Source organism: Perkinsus marinus, assembly GCF_000006405.1.
Source record: "Perkinsus marinus ATCC 50983 genomic scaffold scf_1104296937906, whole genome shotgun sequence".
NCBI lineage: Eukaryota > Perkinsozoa > Perkinsida > Perkinsidae > Perkinsus > Perkinsus marinus.
The window spans coordinates 56,933-76,909 of record NW_003213656.1 but is presented as its reverse complement, the minus strand read 5'-3'; the positions used below and the strand labels follow the sequence as shown (position 1 = coordinate 76,909).

Below are 19,977 nucleotides of genomic sequence, written 5' to 3'. Positions count from 1 at the left end.
GCAAGGCGGGTGCGTAGGTATCCATAGGATGGTGACTACCGAAGCCACCGCACCGTTCAACAATATGAGTGCTGTGGGGTTCGAACCCACGCGAACCGTGTTCAGTGGATCTTAAGTCCACCCCCTTAACCACTCGGGCAAACACTCGATGACGCATTGCAACACTCAGCCCGCTAGAACTTGAAAGGTTATCCGTTTTTTGATGTCGAATTAGTATTCAGCTTGTTTGCACCTAGCCGGCGCAAGGCGGGTGCGTGGGTATCCATAGGATGGTGACTACCGAAGCCACCGCACCGTTCAACTATATGAGTGCTGTGGGGTTCGAACCCACGCGAACCGTGTTCAGTGGATCTTAAGTCCACCCCCTTAACCACTCGGGCAAACACTCGATAACGCACCGCAACACTCAGCCTGCTAGAGCTAGAAAGGTTATCCGTTTTTTGATGTCGAATTGATATTCAGCTTGTTTGCACCTAGCCGGCGCAAGGCGGGTGCGTAGGTATCCATAGGATGGTGACTACCGAAGCCACCGCACCGTTCAACAATATGAGTGCTGTGGGGTTCGAACCCACGCGAACCGTGTTCAGTGGATCTTAAGTCCACCCCCTTAACCACTCGGGCAAACACTCGCTAGCAAAATGTAGCACTGAGCCTGCTCGAACCTTGGATAATGTATACGGTTCGCTCTGAGCAAGCTAACGTCTGACTTGTTCGCCCTACGAGCAGTCGTGCTCAGCGAATCTTATTCATCACCCTGATCATTCACGTAAACACTTCATGGGGGGGTTGATCCTCGCCATGTTTATCTTGGACCATCTTGACAATTTGGATTCATCCAACTCACTCCAGACTAATTCGACCATTCAGCAAAAGAGGTTGAGAAGTTTCTCGACTAGGAACTTCAGCCCCAGGCAAGTGAATATTGTCGAAAACTTTTGCTCAGTTAACCACCCGGGAAAATACACTTCAACCAATAGACGCTGGGGTTGGGAAAGGGATTCGCAATTTCGTTTTCGCAAAGAAAGGATCACTGCGAGGCCAAATTGACGTACGTACGCAGATCCGGTTTATCAAAGTCCATTGTCTGGTAAATTAGGGAGTCTAAACCCATGTATATCGAGGTATCCGAAATCAGGCGAGCAACGCCCAGTAGACGCTAACTTCACGTCGAGACCGAAGCGTTTTCCACAGCGCGATATTTAACTAAAGTCAATCTGTCAAACATTTGAATTCAGGTCAGAGGTGGCCGAACTATCGTCCTGAATACAGACGATACCGAACCCACTTGGTCATCCGCACAGGTCGCTCAGTAATGTCAGCTCTTCGAGCGTGGAGACGCATCCTCTATCACGGGAAAACCTTTCATTCTCGTACATCTCCAGGTTTGAGAATTTGAGTCAGCCGGATTCAACAACCACCGCTTGCATACTCATTAACGCGATAGTTCCAGCGTGAACAGGAAACTTATAAGGTTACACCCTAACAGCATCATCCATATACTTCTCGAAACCCTCGAGACCTGGCCTGTGGTGAAAATATCTTCTATAATATTCGTCAAAAAGAGCGCCTCGTCGAGTATTAGTGGTGCCAAGCTCTTGCGACCCACTGGGATAAGACTATGATTTCCGAGGAGCCCTCTCACCGAAGGCATACCCATGATCAACAGCGGCCGTGAAGGACTTAGCCTGTGTAGGCATCAAATTGTGAGGCGGGTAGTGAGAGTAGTGGTCATAGACATAGTTCTCTATATCGCGAGGCTGCTGAGAATTGTCAATCATATACCGTTCGAATTCTGGCGCGGCTGGGAGCTCAGAAAAGGAGGAAAGCTCTCAAACAGGCTGGCGAGAATCGATGATAATACCCGGAGGAGCAGAATCCCACTGCTCCCTACCTCTGGCAGGATAGGAAACGGGACAGCTACCGTTCCGAGATGAATAAGACCAACGGGAATTCATGGGCCCACCCGTAACAGCATGGAAGAGATACTCACTAGAGCCTTAAAACATGGTCACGATTGCCATGGGCTTGATCCTGTAATCGTCAGAGCATGAGGATGGAAGGTACCTGCTGTATTTCGATTATTCTGTGAGTCATACACATGGTGACGGGCTGCCAACGAACAATGAAGAAGAGTTGAACAGCCATGGAGGGTGATGCGGTTATCGAGTTCCAAGGCGGCCTCGGCACTTCGAATGTGAGAATACCTGTCGATTCCGGCCCTCTTCGGGACTAAACTCAGTGGACGACGTAACAGCCTGTATCCAAACCGGGCCTGTTGTCCTTGGGAATAGATATCCAACGCTTCCACACACTGACCGAAATCTTCATATAACTCTGTTCGGGAAGCGTTCAGGCAGATTCCATCCACCTGAGCGGGGTGGTTGAAGCGTGGGAGACAGAAGGAACTGGTCAAACTTCCGGTGTGCACAAATGCTCATCTCAACGGCGGGTCAAGTTTGAAGAACCTCTCGGCTGAGCTGTGTGAAGGTGGGTGTCCTCAAGGAAGCCCCAGCGCTCATTATACAGAGTGAAAGAGGTGCACTGCATAGGGAAAGGCTTGTAGATCAGAACAAGGCATCCCTCTACAGAACTATCCATTTAACCGCAGGAAGGAAGCTAGTATATCCGTGATGTCAGGTTCACTCACAGGAGGCACTTCACTGTGGCTATATTCTGAATGGTGAGTTCAGGCATAACCGGTGACCCAGGTTGGAGGACCACATACAGGGACAAGAAGAGTGCTCGGGAACGAAAGGCAAGAGGTGAACATTATGGAAACTACAATGATGAACAATTACGGTAATGGTCGGGGAGATTAGTGGTGGACAGGTAGGAGGGAGGATGGAGAGGAGGGAATACTCGCCATCAACGATAATAACCACCACGGCGGGGACTACGACTCCTCGATCTACCACGCCTATTGTACTCCCGCGTTAGGCGAGTATCTGAGCAGGTCAGGGCTCCAGCACCGACACAGACACTACTAGTATACCTGCTGGGCCGCGGGTGGACAGCTCACAGGCTACAGGTCTGCCACGGAGGTAGCGACTTCCGTTAGCTCTCAAGCAATTCCTAGCAAAGACAGCAATAGAAGGATGTGGAAACAGCCTACTCACATGGCCTCTCGCTCAGTTTCGAAACGAACGAAAGCGAAGGGTTTGTCCCTCGGATGATAGACCTCAGTGATGTATCCATAATCAGAGAAGATTCCCTCAATTTCGGCTTCCGTGGTCTCCCAGCCGACATTATTCACCTGCAACGGAACAATCTCAGACCGTCTCATCTGAACAGACTCCCACCTTCACCGAGAACATCCTCTCTCTGTCTTGCGCTGATAGCACCGGGCGATGCGCATTCTGCTGTTGATTGGGAGCTGACGATGGCGGTCCCTACGTAAGATGGGCGTGAGAAAGCTGGGCCAATTCTCTTGGCTGCTCACCTGATCGCCCGTCGGCGGGTAATACTTATCTGTACGATAACCCGCATCACCTCGGGAGTTCGATTCAGCCGGAGCACTCGGGCGAGCGGGGTTTGATACCCTCCAGCCTCGCTGTTGCTCCTGTTCGGTCCACCCCGATGCTGGTGCGGGGTCTCGTCTACTCCAACTACTCCCCGGGACTGAAGGAAGGGGTGCATATAGGGAGACTATAGAACATGGCTGTTTACTCACCCGAAGACTGACCATGGGTTGAGGATGTTAGAGGCCGCTTAGCCAGGCCACACCGGATGGGCCAGCCATTAACCATCCGGCCATTCAACGTCAAGCTGGCTCTGAGGGCAGGAGGGGGGAGTTAGTGAGAGCTGCTCTAGTTGTTAAAATGGTTCTACGATCGGTACGGAGTATCCCTCGAGCATATACTAGGCAGTCATATGAAGCAGAACGCCTCGTATGCGTGAACTCAAGGAGTTTACTTTCTGTACATCTACTGACCCTACGTGCCATGTGGACACTAGGGCTAGCGAGATGACAGAGAGCTAACAAGCCCTGTTAACTCTTCGACTAGATCAGAGGACCGCCGCTTCACACCAGAGCCTACAGGGGCAGTGGCGCCCCACATAGAGGGTCCCAATACGGAACGATGATCAATTGCTCGCGAGGTTGTGCAATTTGTCCCCCTCACTCACTCTGCTTCTTCTGTAGTAGAGTATCTCACAAACATATAATGCGGGTGGTCATAAGCCCGCGCCATTGGCACATAAACTTCTTGGACCTACAAGAGATATGTGAACAGCTCAATCCATCTTCCCTATAGATCTACCTTGCCGAATTCACTGAACAGTTCATACACTTCCTGCCGATACTTTCCCGGATCATCGAGGCCATCAATCTGGAAAAAACGCATAGCATCCCTTGCGTCCCTGTTACAATCTTCACCTTCACTGACACGAGCCGATCTCGAGTCTCCCTGTCAAGCTGTGGTAGATCCTCGACTCTCGCAGGGTTCGGTCGCCCCCGCACTCTACCCCTAAACAGGAGTGCAACAATCACTACTAAATGGAGCCTCAGAGATGTATTGGGTAGTCACGGGTGAACGGATAGGATAGAAATGCAATGAGGAAGAGCAGGAGTATAATGTTGGATGGTACTCAGCAGGAGCTGCTGCTAGCGATGTATTCCGACTGGCTTGGCCAGGTTCTGCTGGATGTCGGCTGTCACCGTAGGATGGCCGGGAGAAACGTCCCTGCTGAGGAGCACTAGGGGAGGGCTGGGCTCGAGGAGGCATGGGGTTGGCTGGGTTGGTCGAAGGGAATTTAGAGGAAGATGGATAAGGTTGGGACATTGGCAACGTGTCTGAGGCAGTGTTGATAGTAAAGACCTGAGCTCTATCGGAGACCGGCACTGACCAGCGCCATAGTTATTTCTCTCTCGCTGCCACTGTTGCTGCTGCTCATCTTGTGGGAAGGGAGTGGCCGTATAACTCCTCCTCTCCAGAGGCTTGAAGTGCTGCCTGTTACGCGAGGATAACTCCACTTTGATAGGCCTCATGGCGCCACTGACAAACAATACGCATGTGCACGCAGCAGTGCACGCATGTGTAGGAGGCAGAGATTTACCGTAGGCTTGTCGTCTGGTCCGCACCAAGAGCAGCCACAGCCTCTTCCTCTCGCCCGAAACGTACAAAGCCGTAGTAAACCCCCTCTGGGATGTAGACCTGAGCGTCACCAGCAACCATCAATCACCACAATAATCAAATCAGCTCCACCACCGATCACCTCTCGGACCAAGCCGTAGATAGAGAAGATATGAACCAGTTCCGCTGGTGCAGTGTCAGCAGCTAGGTTCGATACCTGGTCCAAATTTTTCGAAGCTCCTTCACTACTCTAAAAGTTTACCTTGACAGAAAAGAGCTCTGATTTTCCTTCTTCCCCCTCCTTGGGCGGCCTCCGACCCCCATCATAGGGTTGAACATTGTCTCTGGCCTTCACTGGAGACCGGTCCTCCAGCTTAGATGATGCCCGCCGACCTGCCATATTATGATCGCTACGATGTACCAAAATGCGATATTACTATAATACGACTGCGTTGGTTGTGAAACATGTTGTTGAGAAGAAGACGCAGAGCGTGGCCTCGTACCCGCGTCACTCGAGCGTTTCTTCGAAAGTTGGGCCCTCACTTCTGCGTGGCCACCTGGGAGGCGTACACCCCGAACTGTGAGGGCCTTCTGTGCTTCCTCCTCAGAACCATATCGGACAAAGCAGAAAGGCTTATTAGTAACACCATCCCTGCACAGATGAAGTGAATCAAACTAGGTACTAAGGACATCTCACATCTCTTTAGGGATATAGATATCTCGTACTTCACCAAAGCGAGAGAAAGTACCATACACATCTGCTTCAGTGGTCTCAGGCCCGACGCAATCAACCTGAATAAGAGGACACGTGTATTGGACCGACGGAGAGGCTAATAAAACGACCTTGACAGAGTGGAGCTCTGCAAGCTCCTCCCTGGAGATCTCCGGGTGGAACACGTTGCCGCCATTCCTCGAGCCCTCTTCTTGATAGTCTCCAGCGGCATCCTCGTACCAATTCTCCCCCTTCTCCCCTGCTCTTTCCCATTGCCCTGGCCGGGGGCTCATAGTTTATGACGCTGTAGAGTAGCTGTGAGAAGTAAAGACCCCGACACAACACATAATGTGCCAGAGACAGTGATGTTGTAATCGAGGCAGAAAACACGTTTGATCGGTGGGGATGAAAAACCGATGACGTCCCTTTGGTCACTACTACTGAGCACGGAATAGTACACTATGACTTGCAGATACCACACAATGAGAACATGACCTGGGCTTGGGAGACTCACATCCTATAGCCCTACACTACGAGAGGAGACCATTGATAAAGGCGCTGATGCGCACAGTTTATGGTATTGACCAAACCAGTGAAATACTCAGCTCGAACAACTTACACACACTACAAGTGCTGATGACAAGTAGCTGATCGGTAATGCTACTATTGTTATTGTTGTTGATGCGATGGTGACGGTGGAGGAGGTGCCATTCGAGGAGCGGGAGGCTGGTGCTGCATATAAGGCTGCTGCTGCTGGGGCATAGCAAAATAGCCTTCACTGTGTGGCACGTGAGGTGTCCCTCCCTGCTGCTGTTGCTGGGCACCTTGCTGTGGGATGGGACCATACCACATCTGCATCGGCATCATAGGCGCCATGTTGCCAGCCGGGTGCTGTGAGTGCCTGGTCAAAAGTCCTATCACTGACTGCTGACCTTAGCCTTACGAAGGGTTGTAGATGAATCCCTCATGCATAGTAGCAGACATCGGAATGCCCGACATCATCCCAGGCTGGACAGCCCTGGCATATGCCACGCTTGACGTCACACTCGGAGCCGTTTCGCTCTCGAATGACGAGGCCGTCCCAAAACTGCCCCCAGCCCCAGGGGTGTTACCCTGCTGCCTGTTGCCTCCCCCAACGAGGGAAGATATCGGTACCGGCACTCTGAAACGGTAGGACACAAACACTCGGTCCGTTCCCACACTGAACCGCCAACCCTGCTACCCTGCCTTAGTGAATACCAACGGCTTGTATTGCGGTACAGCCATCGACGTAACGGCTGAGCTGCGGAAAAGATCGACGTTTGCTTGCAAGCCCTGACGCACAACAAACTTCATATCGCACCATTGTGTCAGTGCCGGGAGAGCGCCAGACCATGACCATGAGTACCTGTAGTCGTGCATAAGTGATTTCCAGAACCTTCCGACTGGTCAGTGATTTCAACTTTTTGTGGTGAAAGTCGCGCTTGAATGCTTGAGCGAGCTGCGGTGTGTTGAAGTTGACAAAGGCATAGCCAAGATTCTTCTCCGACCTGGGCAAGTACATATCAATGAACCCACCAACTTATTCAATGGTAGTACCGGAAGTCTATAGGGAGGTAGAAGAAGTCGTAGGTACAAGAGAAACCATGAGTGTTGATGACCTCAAGCAAAGTCGACTGTGTAAACTTAGTGGGGATGTTGCGGATCATCAGAGTCGTCCGATGGTCATTGGGATCATCCCGCACCTCACCTGGTCAGACAGTAATCAGAGCTCTCGATGGTCGGTCCGGAAACTTACTGCCGACCAATGACGACGGAGGTCTGCATTGAGCCATCGACGAGGCTGTACTGGAAACCATACTGGGTGGTTCCCTCTGACTTATGCTGCTCGATGGGTTAACGGTAGGGACTTCGCTAACACCCGTTGCGGGAGTCTCAGACTTGCTCATTTGTCCAGTGTGAAGGCTCCCTTCCTCCCTTTCCTTAGTAGGCATCGCGATAGCAGCTCCGTCGCCTTCCGCTGCAGCATCAGCACTTTTCGACCTACAACGACGATCGCCGCACGCCTGGAGTGATTCTTTATTTGCTACCTTCTCCTTCGTAGATGTGCCATGTCCTTTGCCCCAACTTGATCATATGCTGTATCGCTCATCGAAATATGCAGAAATGAATTCCTCACGGACAACTTCATGCTGCCCAGATCGTGCGAAGCACCGTCCCCTCCGGTCTCAGCAGCATCCCCCAAGCCCGTTTGAGCTCCTTCCCTCTCCACTACTACGTCAGCTGGTATTTTGAATGAGATCGACATCTCGGGCTCCTCGCTCGGCTGCACCCGTTTGATGATTCTTGCAGTACACTGGTAACCTTGAGAGTCAACAAAGGTAGTTTCCTCTCCAACTTGTGGAGGGGTGTCCATTGTCCTCACGACTGCTGCTAATACATCAGACCACAGGCCGCGACCCATCCTCACAGGACTGTCGGACGAGGGAGGCGCGGACATAATGGGACCACAGAACAGTCGAGTCCACTGAGTAGAGCTGAAGTAGACTACCACCACCGAACTCAAGGACCGCTGTTCATGACAAACTGGTCTATATGGGAGTGTACCATGGCAAGTGTTCCATGAATGTTGTGACTCAATCGTACAGTTCCGACAGACAGTTCGAATTCGAGGTGCGAACTTGGCCTGAGCATAGTCCCGTGATCCAGAGAGAAAATTCCAGGTTTACCATAGCTGCCTTATATATATATATATATATATATATATATATATATATATATATATATATATATATATATATATATATATATATATTCATTTCACCCGCTGCAGTCGGCAGGAGCATGTCAGGAGTGCCTATAAGAGATCAAAAGTACTGCTCAACCCTACCAAGTACAGCACAATGGTGATCAAAGTACGTAACATCGTAAACGCTACAATGGTGACTCCTATGGGCCCAGTATATCCGGCAATTGCCTAACCTAACACACCAGCGATTCCCAACGTAATGCTTACGACACCACTTCTGCTTCACCGCAACACCATTCTGATCCTGAGGTGTCCTGAAGGGTGTCGGATCGTTACTATGAGGTTGTACACCTATGAACCGATTGCTGGGGCCTTATCTCTGCCATGACCTCTTCCAAATGATCTCCAGGATCGCTACATGGTATGATATCAGGATCAGTAAATGCCGCGAGGATAAGAATATCAGACGAGCGCACAGCGAAGGATTCTCTCGCGTTATTCGACAGAAAGATGGTATCGCCCACGAGAGCGGCAACAAGACATAGTCCAGAAAGCCCGTGAATAACACGGCGACTGGAGAAGAGGCAATCACTAATGATCAATGGCCTGTTACCACTGCTCCGCCCAGCTCTTCCGCAGAGTCGATAAGACGAGGGAAACATGCAGTACCATCTTCAACGACATAAGAAGCAATACAAGCATAGACAGGAATACCGCTAGCCGCTGTGGACCAATCACCTATGGCATCACTTTAGGCAGCTTTCCCTAGCCCCTAGGGAGGCGAGTTATCTTATTACCACCCTGCCCTCCAATAGGATTGTGCACTGCCCCTTGTAATTCCCCTTACGGAAATATTCCCGTACCCACTGGACCTTGGACCGTGCGAAGGCGTGCAATCCACTAGGCAGCCACGACCTGCGGTTCCCTGGAGGGCAAGTCCAGCATAAAGCCCTCCTTAACCTCCTCAGTAGTACTGAGAGGCGGCTTGCCCTGAAGCAAGGCCGCGTTCAACGATGACCCTCCAGAGTAGCCTGCAGTGCTTGGCGCCTTCCCTTCGTATCCCACAACTACAGTCTGCTATCTGAGCTTCTCTACCAGTCTTGGATCGCTGAGCTGGAGGTAATCCGATATATCCATGACTTGTCGGACTGGAAAGCGTGCATGAATCTACGATGATGGATGAAGTCTTACCAGGCCCCTCTCTGCTGAGTAGAAGCCCAGCAGGCCCCTCAGGGGGCAATCGATATTCACAAGCATGTCGAGTTCAGAGCAACGGCAAACCAACAGAGAAGTCACAAGCCTTGCCGCCCTCCTCATCGAACTTAGTAAGCCTACTAGTCATGTTCCTAAATGAACATGTTGCTGTTTTTGCTGTGTCCCGGGTTCGAAACCCGGCAAGGACATTTCTCTCCTATTTTCCCGTGTCGTATACAAACAAAAGTCGACCTGCGGTTGTCGTGCTTGATATCTCGCCTGGTAGCGTCCGAGCAGGTTCAGGCGCTTACTCGACATATCAAGGCTCGAGGCTTTTTGTAGTACCGGTCGTGTTTTTCTATCACCCAATATGGACTCCGAGTACTCCTTCTCGTTGACTACCTTCTCCCCCTCCGGTAAGTTGGGTCAGATCGAGTATGCTCTCAATGCGGTATCGATGGGGAAACCCGCCTTGGGGATTAAGGCTAAGAATGGCGTAGTGCTGGCCACCGAGAAGAAGGTAGGTTCGACTCCTGCTAAGTGCAGTTCTTCTCATTGCTGAATGCAGTTCCAAACTATTCTGGCCGAGGAGGATTCCATCCGCAAGGTGGACAACTTCACCAACAGGATAGGATGCGTAATACTCTCATGAAGGGAGGGTGTGGGTAGCGTCGTTGTATTAACCTCTGTCAGGTGTTCGCTGGTATGCCTCCGGACTTCCGAGTCATACTGTCTCGTGGCCGAAAGCAGGTAGTAATGAGCATAGCTTCACTCGCGCCAATTCATCCTTCTACCACGTAATCTGACTGATCCTATTGCGCATGGTATTCCGCTGGAGTATTTCTATCCGCGTATACAATATCGAATGGAAAAGAACATCAACGGTCAACTGAGACAGTGTGGTGTTCTCAGGCCCAACAGTACTGGTGTACCTACGAGGACGAGATCCCCGTTCGACAGCTCACAAGAGAGGTTGCGAATGTCATGCAAGTGCGGTCGTTGTTGTTCAAGCTGAGAAACTTGAGACGTTCTGCTTCAGGAGTTCACCCAATCAGGTGGCGTGCGTCCTTTCGGCATATCCCTCATGATTGCTGGCTGGGATGAGACGGAGGGTCCTCAGCTATACCAGGTGAGAACACTTTACGTCTCTGCTCGGCATTTTGAGTCACTATGGTTATAAAACCAGGTCGACCCTAGTGGAGCCTTCTTCGGATGGAAGGCTTCTGCTATTGGCAAGAACTATGCCAACGCGAAGTCTTTCCTTGAGAAGAGGTATGAGAATCGACACTACCTTCGTTTGGGTCACTCGTCGCCTCTCAGATACTCTGAAGACATCGAGTTGGAGGATGCTATTCATACGGCTATTCTCACTTTGAAGGTCGTACTGGGGGAAGGAATTGTTCTCTTTGCTTTTTCTGCTGCTGCTGAACTCGTTTGATTGTACCCACTCAGCGATGTGAGCTGTGCAAAAGAGTTGTATGTGGTCATCTTTTAGGAGGGATTCGAAGGTGCTATTAATGAGCATAATATCGAGATCGGCATTGTCTCTTCTGAGGAGAAAAGGTAAAACGTTGTCATGATCATCATCTCTGGATCGGGACTCTCCCTCGCAGATTCCGAGTGCTAACACCTGCGGAGATCAAGGATTATTTGAGTGAGGTTGAGTAATGTTAATCCTAAGACACTTTGTGACTCTTGCGCGATTATGATGATGACGTGCGTCATTATTTTCGAGAGTTTCTCAGTTTGATACTAAGTGCTTGCGTAGAGTAGAAAGGACGGGCAGGATAGCTAGGGTGATCAAATGACTGTTTCCCTTGTTAGTACACATTACTCAACTACACTGTACGTTACCAAGGTGATGGGAGGCATAATGCCGAAGGAGATAGCTGGCAACGAGGAGCTGAGACGAAGTTCGAACAGGCATCAGGTGATGGACGACTTCCCGAGCGAGAATACAAAGTCCTTGTGCTGTTGTTGTGCACTAAATATTGAGATTTTATTATCTTATTCATTGAGTTGGAGCGTATTGCCAAGCAGGGCCCTTCTGTTCGGCAAGTCGTTCACATTTCGAGACTATTGCACTACATCTCTATCACCAGCACACTGCCATACCGATGACAATGGCACGGACGAGCCTGTAATGATCCAACTGCGATCTCATATAACCCAACTACCCATTAACAAGAAGCAGAGGCAGACAAATACGGAATGCCGCCGAAATTAGTTTTTGAAATATGTACAGCGCATGCCGTACCATGATTCTCGTAGATTATCTAATTAGCCAGGGTAGGCCAGCAATCTTTGTACATAATCCATCGCGACATTCGAGTGATCTGCCTCAGCTCCACAGCGGACGAGGGGTGACCGGAGCATTCAGGAGAGGGGTCTTGCCGAGTACTCTAATAGTAGGGACTGCACCAGGCCAGCAGTGGAGCTGCGATAAGTGCATGGTCAATTGTTATGCGATAGGCAGTAGGCTCTCGCGAGGCCACTATAGTTCATAGTAGCGAGATCCTACAACCCGGAATCCGTACAGCTCCCAAACTGTCCGACTATGCTTTCTCAGGTGAGTCCTGAGAACGAGCAAGGTGATTCAGGTGTATGTCGTGAAGGTCTGCGTCCTGAAATGGCTAGTTTGCGGCCAGGTTAGCAGTGCGTGTCCATCCCCTGATAGCGTCGAACCGAGGGATCACGTGCTTACCTCTATCACAGCGCCTCTGTAGGCGAAGGCACTCCTCTGTGGCGGACTGGCCATTGATGGATACCAACGCAGAAAGGATGCTCGCACGGGTAGTGACTGCAGACGGTCCTACTCATGTTGCCTGGCACTGAGTAGCCATCAAGAAAATAGCTTAGCAATAGATGGCTTCTTTAAAGATCCAAGCATCGTTTCGAGCATTGCTGAGTTATGGCATGCGAACATCCCTTCTCCCGAACAAGTAGCCAACTCCACAGATTGGAAAGCAGTACATGGTGGAACATGATGAGCCTCACAGTATCGGGTCCCTACCGTTCCACGATATGTCGTAGTGTTGCCATCTTGTACGTATACACTGCTCTATCATGCCTTTAGCAGGAGCCACTCTATTGGAGCGTCGCAATGTGATGTGGTATTCTCCTTCATCCGCCATGAGCTGATCAATATACCGTAACTCCACAACATCGTCATCAGATGGCCCGTCGGCGTAAAGGAGGGAGTAGTGGCTCTCGGCACAGACCAACCAGATGCCAGCAGTCGGGTGTTTGAGTTTATCGCCGACTTGCATGCACTCGAAGTGCTCATAGAGGCTGAGAAGGCCGATGGGACAGCTGACAGATGCATCCACTCCTCGTAGAGTGAGACCATCCAAGTCACGCTGACCATCGAAAGTGTTGGACACTGCCCTTCCCACGAGGAGTAGGTTGACGAGTTCTTGGGTGCAATACCTGAGGCAGCTGAGTAAACCAGTGGGGTGTATGCCGGAGGTTGAATATGGGAGAGAGGTAGCGACAAACAGACCTTCCCTAATCGACAAAGGCATAGCTCTCATGAAACCTGGACCCTAGAGGAAGCGGCTTGAGAAAGCGAGAAAACGATTTCCTACTGGTGATCGGTAATAGAGCAAATGACTTACCCATGAGCACCAAGCATGGTGACTCCATCCGGATCGTCTGTATCCTCCCGGATAGAGGTAAGTCCTCTGGTGAGGAGAGCCGAGTATACGAAGGAGATCAGTCCTGTACCTGCCGTTGAGAGATGCTTCATATCTCACGTCATAGGAGGCCCTCGTGAATGGAGCTGAAACCAACAGCACTGTCTCGATGTCTCAAAGACGGCCTATGGCAATGTGTACAGTTATTGGGAAGGCAACATACACCAGCCGTTCTCCCTAGGATCATCTATTAAGAACGGTGAATGCTGCTACCTCGTGTATACTCCTCATAGAGTGTTGCACACTGTAATGCTGATATCGCATCTGCCTTGCTGGTCAGTGTGTTCATCGACCCGTGGTGAGGTCTCTCTGGACTGCGCAAATCACAAACTAAATGAACTGTATGGCTCGGAGAGGCCTCTGCGATGCGCCACAGAATGTCCGCAATAGCCTCCACCAGAAGAGCCCTTCGATCAGCTTTGGTGATGGAAGGCATGGTACCTCGACTGGCCTTTAGCACTCCAAGGAGATGTGGCAACCCACCATGAGGAGCCGTAGGAAACTTCTCCCGCATGGCTTTCAGCATATACGCCATGACAGCTGCCAAGACTCCACAAGGTCCACCCTGTGCTTGAACCAAGCAGTACGGCACGTCACAGTCGGCAAGGATGAAGCCGTGTTGCCACCCAGAGGGGCACACATGAGAATTCCCACCGAAGACGAGACGGCGCAAGTCGGCAGCCACGGCATCACTGATACGTTCCAGCCGTGACTTGCCAGGCATGGCAACCGTCGGTGCTCTCAGCTTGCCCGACTGATAGAGTCGAAGAGAAGGATTGTCTTCATCGGACTCGTTGGTCGCATTCTCTCGTCGCCATAACCGCCCCGTATACCCCCTAAGTCCCTCACTGTACAGGACCGGCTTAGCCTCCGATGACTCTATAGTGCCCTTGACAGCACGCCTCCCAAACTGGGCAGACCTGGCCCTAGGCAACGTGTTCTCTGTCGAACCAGGCCTGATCGCTCGCCTGCCGAAGACCACCTCCCGACCATCCCTGCTTGCCATGGATGACACGCTTCGTAGAGTACTGTACTGACATCCACCGACTCGTACTGATAACGCAAAGAGATGGGGCTTTGGAGGAGTGAACGTGTAGGTAGTGAATGATCAGTTGATATTGCTATGATAGCAGCGAATAGTAAACATCGGGAAAGTTGGACTACGATGACGGTAATGTCATACTTCATATTGCCTCTTATTTTTCTCGAGCATAAGCTTTAAGTTGTCTTTGAAAGACGAAGCTGTAAGCATATTAAGGCCGCGCATAGACGCGAAGATAGACCAACCAGCTACGAAGGACCAGCAGGCTTATCGTCATCACCCGACGGCTGCTGTATAAACACCACCCCCTGTGGAGGAGGGGCCATCCCAGGAGGTACCACATGCCGAAAGCTACACCTGTTTGATAGGAATGACGGCTCAATTGTAGCAACGAGAATAACCTACCGGTCGCCGTAGTGGCATTGTCCACGTAGCCAGTGACGGCACACTTTGCTCACAGAATTGATGTCACTACGGATCCTCTTATAGGCAGGGCCAGTTTGACTCTGAATATGCATGGATGAAAATCAGAAACGAGTAGGTCTACTCTTACCGCGTCAAAGATAGGTAGATGTGCCTCTGCTAGGCGCGGGTCCACCGCTTTGTCCCCCTCCTCCTCCACAGAGCCCGGTGAGGGTATTGTGAGATTCTGTGAAGAGTAAAGCTCCTGAAGCCGCATGCATAGCAGAAAACCCCTGCCTGGTGAACCATGCCCTACCTGGAGCTTCTCCTCTAGAGACTCGTGAGTCGACCCTTCTACCATGATCATCTGGATGGCTGGTATCTGCATACAATATGGTCGCTACCAGGGACACGATCGATAAGGATTCAGCAGCTTACTGGTATGCCTCTCTGAGCACACCATTCACCATAGTCATGATAGACGCCCTTCATAAGGTGCTCCACCATCTCGCAAGTTCTCCTATAGGATACCTATAAGTTATCAATCTGATGGGCCACAGTACCGGCTTATTACCTCGTCATGGCTCGATACACAGAGATGCAGGGGCTCGTCTGACTCCTTGTTCTCGGGCCCTTCACGGAAGTTGCCTACAGCAGAACAGTAAAATTGAAACCCCAGGGCGTAGGAGATGCAGTTACTTCTCCGGCCCCTAAGTCTGAGCTTGGCCCCTGTCTTATGATGGATCAGCTTCATATGCTCTCCATTCGGCCCAATAATACGACCAACAATGGGGAAGTCCTTGTGCATGCGTTCAGCGCCGATCACGAACCTAAGCACGTCTTGACAGGAACTAGCAGACCTATGCTTACCTGGCACACCATTTACCGGCGTTAGCAGCTGGGCCGCCAAGGGCCTCGGGGTCACTGAGAATCGACTCTCCATCTAAGGGAGATAAACTACGCCTATCCACGGACAGCTGGAGATCTACCTCGTGCGACTTGATACTGCAGAGATGCCGCTGCTGCCGTCTCGAGAAGGCCCTGAGGAGTGTGCATCAGAACACGGAGTCTAGGCTGGTGGCAGTTACTCTCAAGTGCTTCTCCATCTCCTGACTGAACTGCTTGACCCGAGCGACACAAGTGTCTCCTTCAATCTTAAGGACAGTACCTTACCGGGTTACAGTACATCTCTGGTCGGACCAGCGAGTGGAAGGACGACTACCATCTAGGTGCCTTTGACACTCGTATGCGTCGGAGTTGTTCTGAAACTCCAGGAGGGCTACATCAGGAGCTGACACCGAGTCTAGAAGCTGCACTGTTTTCAATGGCCCGTAACTGGTAAGAGGAAGAATCAGAATAACGGGCGGCTGACTCCAGGGGAAAGAGCTCACCGAGAAAAGGTAGCCCAGAGGTCGTTTTCCGAGAAGGCGAAGTCCTTGGGAATGCCCTCGAGCATGAGCACTAACGCGCACGAGGATAAATCACCTGATGGGAAAGTCCCCCTGATTGTGACATTGAACGGGAAGGGCTCACCAGCTTGAGAGACGTCATTCTGGTAGGCGAGGAAAGGGTTGATCCTACCACCACTAGTAACGTTACCTATCGTTCTACAATACATACCGACAAAGGCCTTTGAGATGCCTCACCAACTAGTCCAGCAGTCCCATGTCCTCCAGCAAGGCCCTCAGACATAGCCAGGCTCGCCAATGACCGCTTCTGTTGGCGACGAGGGTCCATCGGGGGTGGGCTCGCAGGGGCTGGTGATGCAGCTACCTCGGACAATGCTGCTGTTGTCGTTGACATGCTGCCACTAACAACTATGTGAAGACGATGAGAGATATTATACAATGGTTGACCAACACAACAGGACAAGGGGTCTCAGCAACATCAGCTATTGCTGAGCAGCACTGCATTGACGTGAAACATGATGGCATGAATTAGGCCGAGGCTGCCTCCTTGGGCACATCCATCTTCTTCGGACGTCTCGGTGGTGCTACTCCTGGACCAGCTACACCAGGAGGGACTACCATACCCTCAGGAAGGACCTGTGGCACCATTACGGGAATACCATCGCCTCACAACACTCCTTACGTGCTTGAAACTGCACGTATCACCATAGTTACAGCGGTTCTTCAGCCAGTGGCGACACACCTGATACAACATCGCAGGAGACACCTCGTATGAAGTAGCACATCTGAACCATCAGCCCTGGGCTTTAGGGACGGGTCGTCGGGTTGTAGCAGACGCGGGTCCACAATAGCTACAAGACTAGGCAAATGCTAACATGTGTGTCACTAGTTGGGGGGGCACCCTCGTCATCATCCTCGTCCTCCAGGTCTGTCACTTCCATTCTCCCATTGCCCTCCTCTCTAGTATCATCCTCCTTACTACTCATACCGCCGAATTTCTTGTTGAAGTCGGGATTGCGATAGTTGAAAGCGACCAAGTGCTGAGCTACAGTGACCGGAGCAGGTCCAGAGCATCAGCTTACTTCAATGGGTATCAGACTCGGAGGAGCAGGAGGGGCCTCGGGGACTGGAGGCTGCACAGCACAGCTCGGTACCACTGGTGATAACACCAACTCACAGCCTGGTTCTGAGCTAAGTAAAGTTCATTCAGCTTCTGATCCAGCGACTCTGTAGCTTTGCCCTCGACCACTATCATTTGTATGGCCGGCACCTACTCCGACGAGATCCTTAAAGTGGCTCCCAGGGATACCCCTTAGTACTGGTATTCCCCGCTGGTCGCACCATATAGCATAGTCATCGTACACAGACCTCATATGGTTCTCCACTAGCTCGCATGTACGGCGGTATGCAACCTCACTAGTGTTACCTACACGATACCCAAGGTCGGGTCTCGAGCGGTGGTCATTCACCCCAGACCTACTGACACATAGATGCATAGGTTCATCCGATTCCATATTCTCTGGGCCCTCTCTGAAATTACCTGTATTGACTACCACTCTTCTCCCACTTCACCCAGGCCATACTTCGTTTCCCTCTAAGCCTGAGCTTAGCCCCAGTAGCGGCATGTATAGTCTTCATATGCTCCCCATTAGGGCCTATAATACGACCCACGAGAGGGAAGTCCTTATGCCTGATAGAACGCTTTCATAACTAAACCATATGCTCTTCAATTCTTCGAAGGTCCAGAAAGTTCGGTGATTGATGAAGACACATCCGTCCGAGGCCCAGGATCATATATCACATTCTTTCAGCTCCGATGACGAAACGGCAGCACCACTGCTTGGGGGCAGACCACTGACCATCGTCCTCACCTGCACCAGGCCAATCGCCGCATTCCGGTCGAGAATACCCACCGTCAGCTGAGTCGAACAAACCACTGTTCCGCAGAGTTGACTGTCCCAAAGCCAGCTCCAGGTTGCGCTGAAGGAAGCTAGAAGATGATCGTTCGAGTAGGGCTGCTGCTGCTGTTACTACTCGCAGTTTAGCCTCCGTTTCTCGGCAGAAAGGTGATACCCTCACCACTACAGTGCTGCCCCCATCAACCTTCACAGGCATTCCTATTAACAACTAGCGACAGGACTGTGTGGAGTAGGTGATGGTACCATTCATGTGGTTAAGGAACTCCATGGCATCCTCTTTGTTGACGAACGCTATCAGGGCAACATCAGGGGCCGATACTGAGTCCAGGAGCTCCAAGGTGTGCACTGGTCCGTACCTTGAGCACGCCGCTTCCAGTACCGAGTAAAGACAGCAGTAAACTTGATTTCTCAGAGTCGTGCGAATAGAGGCTACATTACCTTTCACAGACCCTCCTAAGATCGTTCTCGGAGAATGTATAGTCAGTCTTCATCCCCTCCAACTCTACTGCTAGCGGCAAGCTACTGAGGTCCTGGAGCTCTGCCATTACTCTCTCGATAGTGTGAACCATCGATGGTCTGTGCTCCCGTCTACCTACCCACAACAGCCTCACCAGGAAGGAGGCAGTCATCCCTTCCCCCTCACCAGGGAGGCTAAGACGAGCCCTCTTGGATTTGCTCTCCGTCGATGCTCCTACGTCCAATGGTTGCTGCATTCACTCAACTAACAGAGAAAGGCTCTCAGCTTCAGTCCATAGAGTTATCATCCCACTTCTATTGGAGTTTCGCCCGTGATATGAAAAGCACTGGTGAAAAACGAATTTCACGACTAGTGCATAGAGCGAATATCGCGTTTTTCACCGAGTTTCACGCCACTTCGCGTAAAGCGGGTGAATCTCCATTGAATCTCAGCACAAGGACTGCTACTACCTTCTATTTCTCCGAAATCTTCGAAGTGAGCGCAGGGCGAGCGCTAATGACGAAAGATTTACTGTCGGGAACATGCAGATCCTTCATTGGAGAGGACGTTAATGCGGTGTCGCTAGGTGAGGTTGAAGCCTTGCCCATTTCCCCCTGTTACGCACTCCTGATGCGGTGATGCTTGAAAGTAGCATGCCGGATTGACGATCCTGACCGCTTCTATGATGGTAGTCAGCTCTCGGTCAGTGGACCGACATGGGACAGAGCTCTGCACTCTCAAGATGGAGACGTCAGAGCTGGTGGAGGCCAGAGAGAGAGGTAGTAATCTTATATTCGTCATTGACTCTACACAAGCGGTAATAATTCGGTGTTTCAGCCTGGCAGGGTTTGCCGTCAACGAAGTTTAAGAGCCTGGAGTTGGAAAGGAAGCTTCCAAACCGATCCCAGTGAAAGGGGAGGTATGTGCCGTTAGACGAACGTCTCATCCTCCTCAGAGAAACATGAAAACCGGCTTGCCAATGCCCTGCGAGGAGGAACAAGAAGGTAGTGCTTTGAGGAAGGAGTAGGCATGCATCAAAGGGGGCGTGTTTTCCATCATACTGTCGTCTTGAGTTAGCCCTGAGGATCGCTAGACTAGAGCTTCCTTTTTGATGTCGACTGCTCCTTCACTGGAAGAGGGACCGCCTTCCCCTCTAACAACGCAGACGAGTAGCAACAATACCTCGCCGGAGCATAAGGACGGAGCTGAGGGAGCTGGACGAAGTTCTGCCAGCGAGGGAAAGAAGCCAGCGTTTAGGTATAGAGCCTCCAGTCTTGGTGCTCGATGATGCATGCTTCATTCTGCAGACCTGCTGGCTTCCCAGATGATTACACCTTTCAGCGTGGC

The 19,977-nt window shown here is 51.2% G+C and overlaps 5 protein-coding genes and 3 non-coding genes across 8 annotated transcripts; 1 reads left to right on the top strand and 7 right to left on the bottom strand.

The window, feature by feature from the left end:
- Nucleotides 1-65: 65 nt before the first annotated feature.
- Nucleotides 66-147, bottom strand: Pmar_PMAR015272. The gene has a single exon. It is a non-coding gene; the product is annotated as a tRNA-Leu (tRNA).
- A 159-nt stretch (nt 148-306) lies between these two features.
- Pmar_PMAR015271 lies at nt 307-388 on the bottom strand. Its single transcript has one exon. It is a non-coding gene; the product is annotated as a tRNA-Leu (tRNA).
- Nucleotides 389-547: 159 nt separating this feature from the next.
- On the bottom strand, nt 548-629 carry Pmar_PMAR015270. Its single transcript has one exon. It is a non-coding gene; the product is annotated as a tRNA-Leu (tRNA).
- Nucleotides 630-3,112: 2,483 nt separating this feature from the next.
- Nucleotides 3,113-6,077, bottom strand: Pmar_PMAR015269 (RNA-binding protein, putative; the record flags this gene model as incomplete). The annotated part of the gene is made up of 15 exons (XM_002782900.1): nt 3,113-3,253; nt 3,300-3,389; nt 3,440-3,618; nt 3,671-3,771; nt 4,126-4,211; nt 4,260-4,328; nt 4,376-4,466; nt 4,588-4,792; nt 4,846-4,994; nt 5,056-5,153; nt 5,215-5,289; nt 5,335-5,465; nt 5,576-5,724; nt 5,770-5,864; nt 5,916-6,077. The coding sequence occupies 15 exons, from the start codon at nt 6,075-6,077 to the stop codon at nt 3,113-3,115; spliced, it is 1,821 nt and encodes a 606-aa protein (XP_002782946.1).
- Nucleotides 6,078-6,723: 646 nt separating this feature from the next.
- Pmar_PMAR015268 (conserved hypothetical protein) lies at nt 6,724-7,915 on the bottom strand (the record flags this gene model as incomplete). The annotated part of the gene is made up of 6 exons (XM_002782899.1): nt 6,724-6,946; nt 7,007-7,098; nt 7,172-7,313; nt 7,363-7,513; nt 7,562-7,806; nt 7,854-7,915. The coding sequence occupies 6 exons, from the start codon at nt 7,913-7,915 to the stop codon at nt 6,724-6,726; spliced, it is 915 nt and encodes a 304-aa protein (XP_002782945.1).
- A 2,147-nt stretch (nt 7,916-10,062) lies between these two features.
- On the top strand, nt 10,063-11,432 carry Pmar_PMAR015267 (proteasome subunit alpha type, putative). The gene is made up of 9 exons (XM_002782898.1): nt 10,063-10,226; nt 10,275-10,343; nt 10,400-10,456; nt 10,619-10,696; nt 10,746-10,835; nt 10,893-10,978; nt 11,027-11,084; nt 11,202-11,269; nt 11,320-11,432. Exons 1-9 carry the CDS (start codon nt 10,077-10,079, stop codon nt 11,372-11,374), a joined length of 711 nt encoding a protein of 236 aa, XP_002782944.1. The 5' UTR covers nt 10,063-10,076; the 3' UTR covers nt 11,375-11,432.
- A 1,267-nt stretch (nt 11,433-12,699) lies between these two features.
- Nucleotides 12,700-14,407, bottom strand: Pmar_PMAR015266 (conserved hypothetical protein; the record flags this gene model as incomplete). Its single annotated transcript, XM_002782897.1, has 3 exons — nt 12,700-13,135; nt 13,324-13,432; nt 13,615-14,407. 3 exons carry the CDS (start codon nt 14,405-14,407, stop codon nt 12,700-12,702), a joined length of 1,338 nt encoding a protein of 445 aa, XP_002782943.1.
- A 247-nt stretch (nt 14,408-14,654) lies between these two features.
- On the bottom strand, nt 14,655-18,886 carry Pmar_PMAR015263 (hypothetical protein; the record flags this gene model as incomplete). Its single annotated transcript, XM_002782896.1, has 13 exons — nt 14,655-14,691; nt 14,849-14,949; nt 14,997-15,110; nt 15,162-15,227; nt 15,284-15,376; nt 15,420-15,493; nt 17,838-17,944; nt 18,056-18,125; nt 18,168-18,234; nt 18,289-18,371; nt 18,417-18,529; nt 18,612-18,765; nt 18,817-18,886. 13 exons carry the CDS (start codon nt 18,884-18,886, stop codon nt 14,655-14,657), a joined length of 1,149 nt encoding a protein of 382 aa, XP_002782942.1.
- Nucleotides 18,887-19,977: the final 1,091 nt, after the last annotated feature.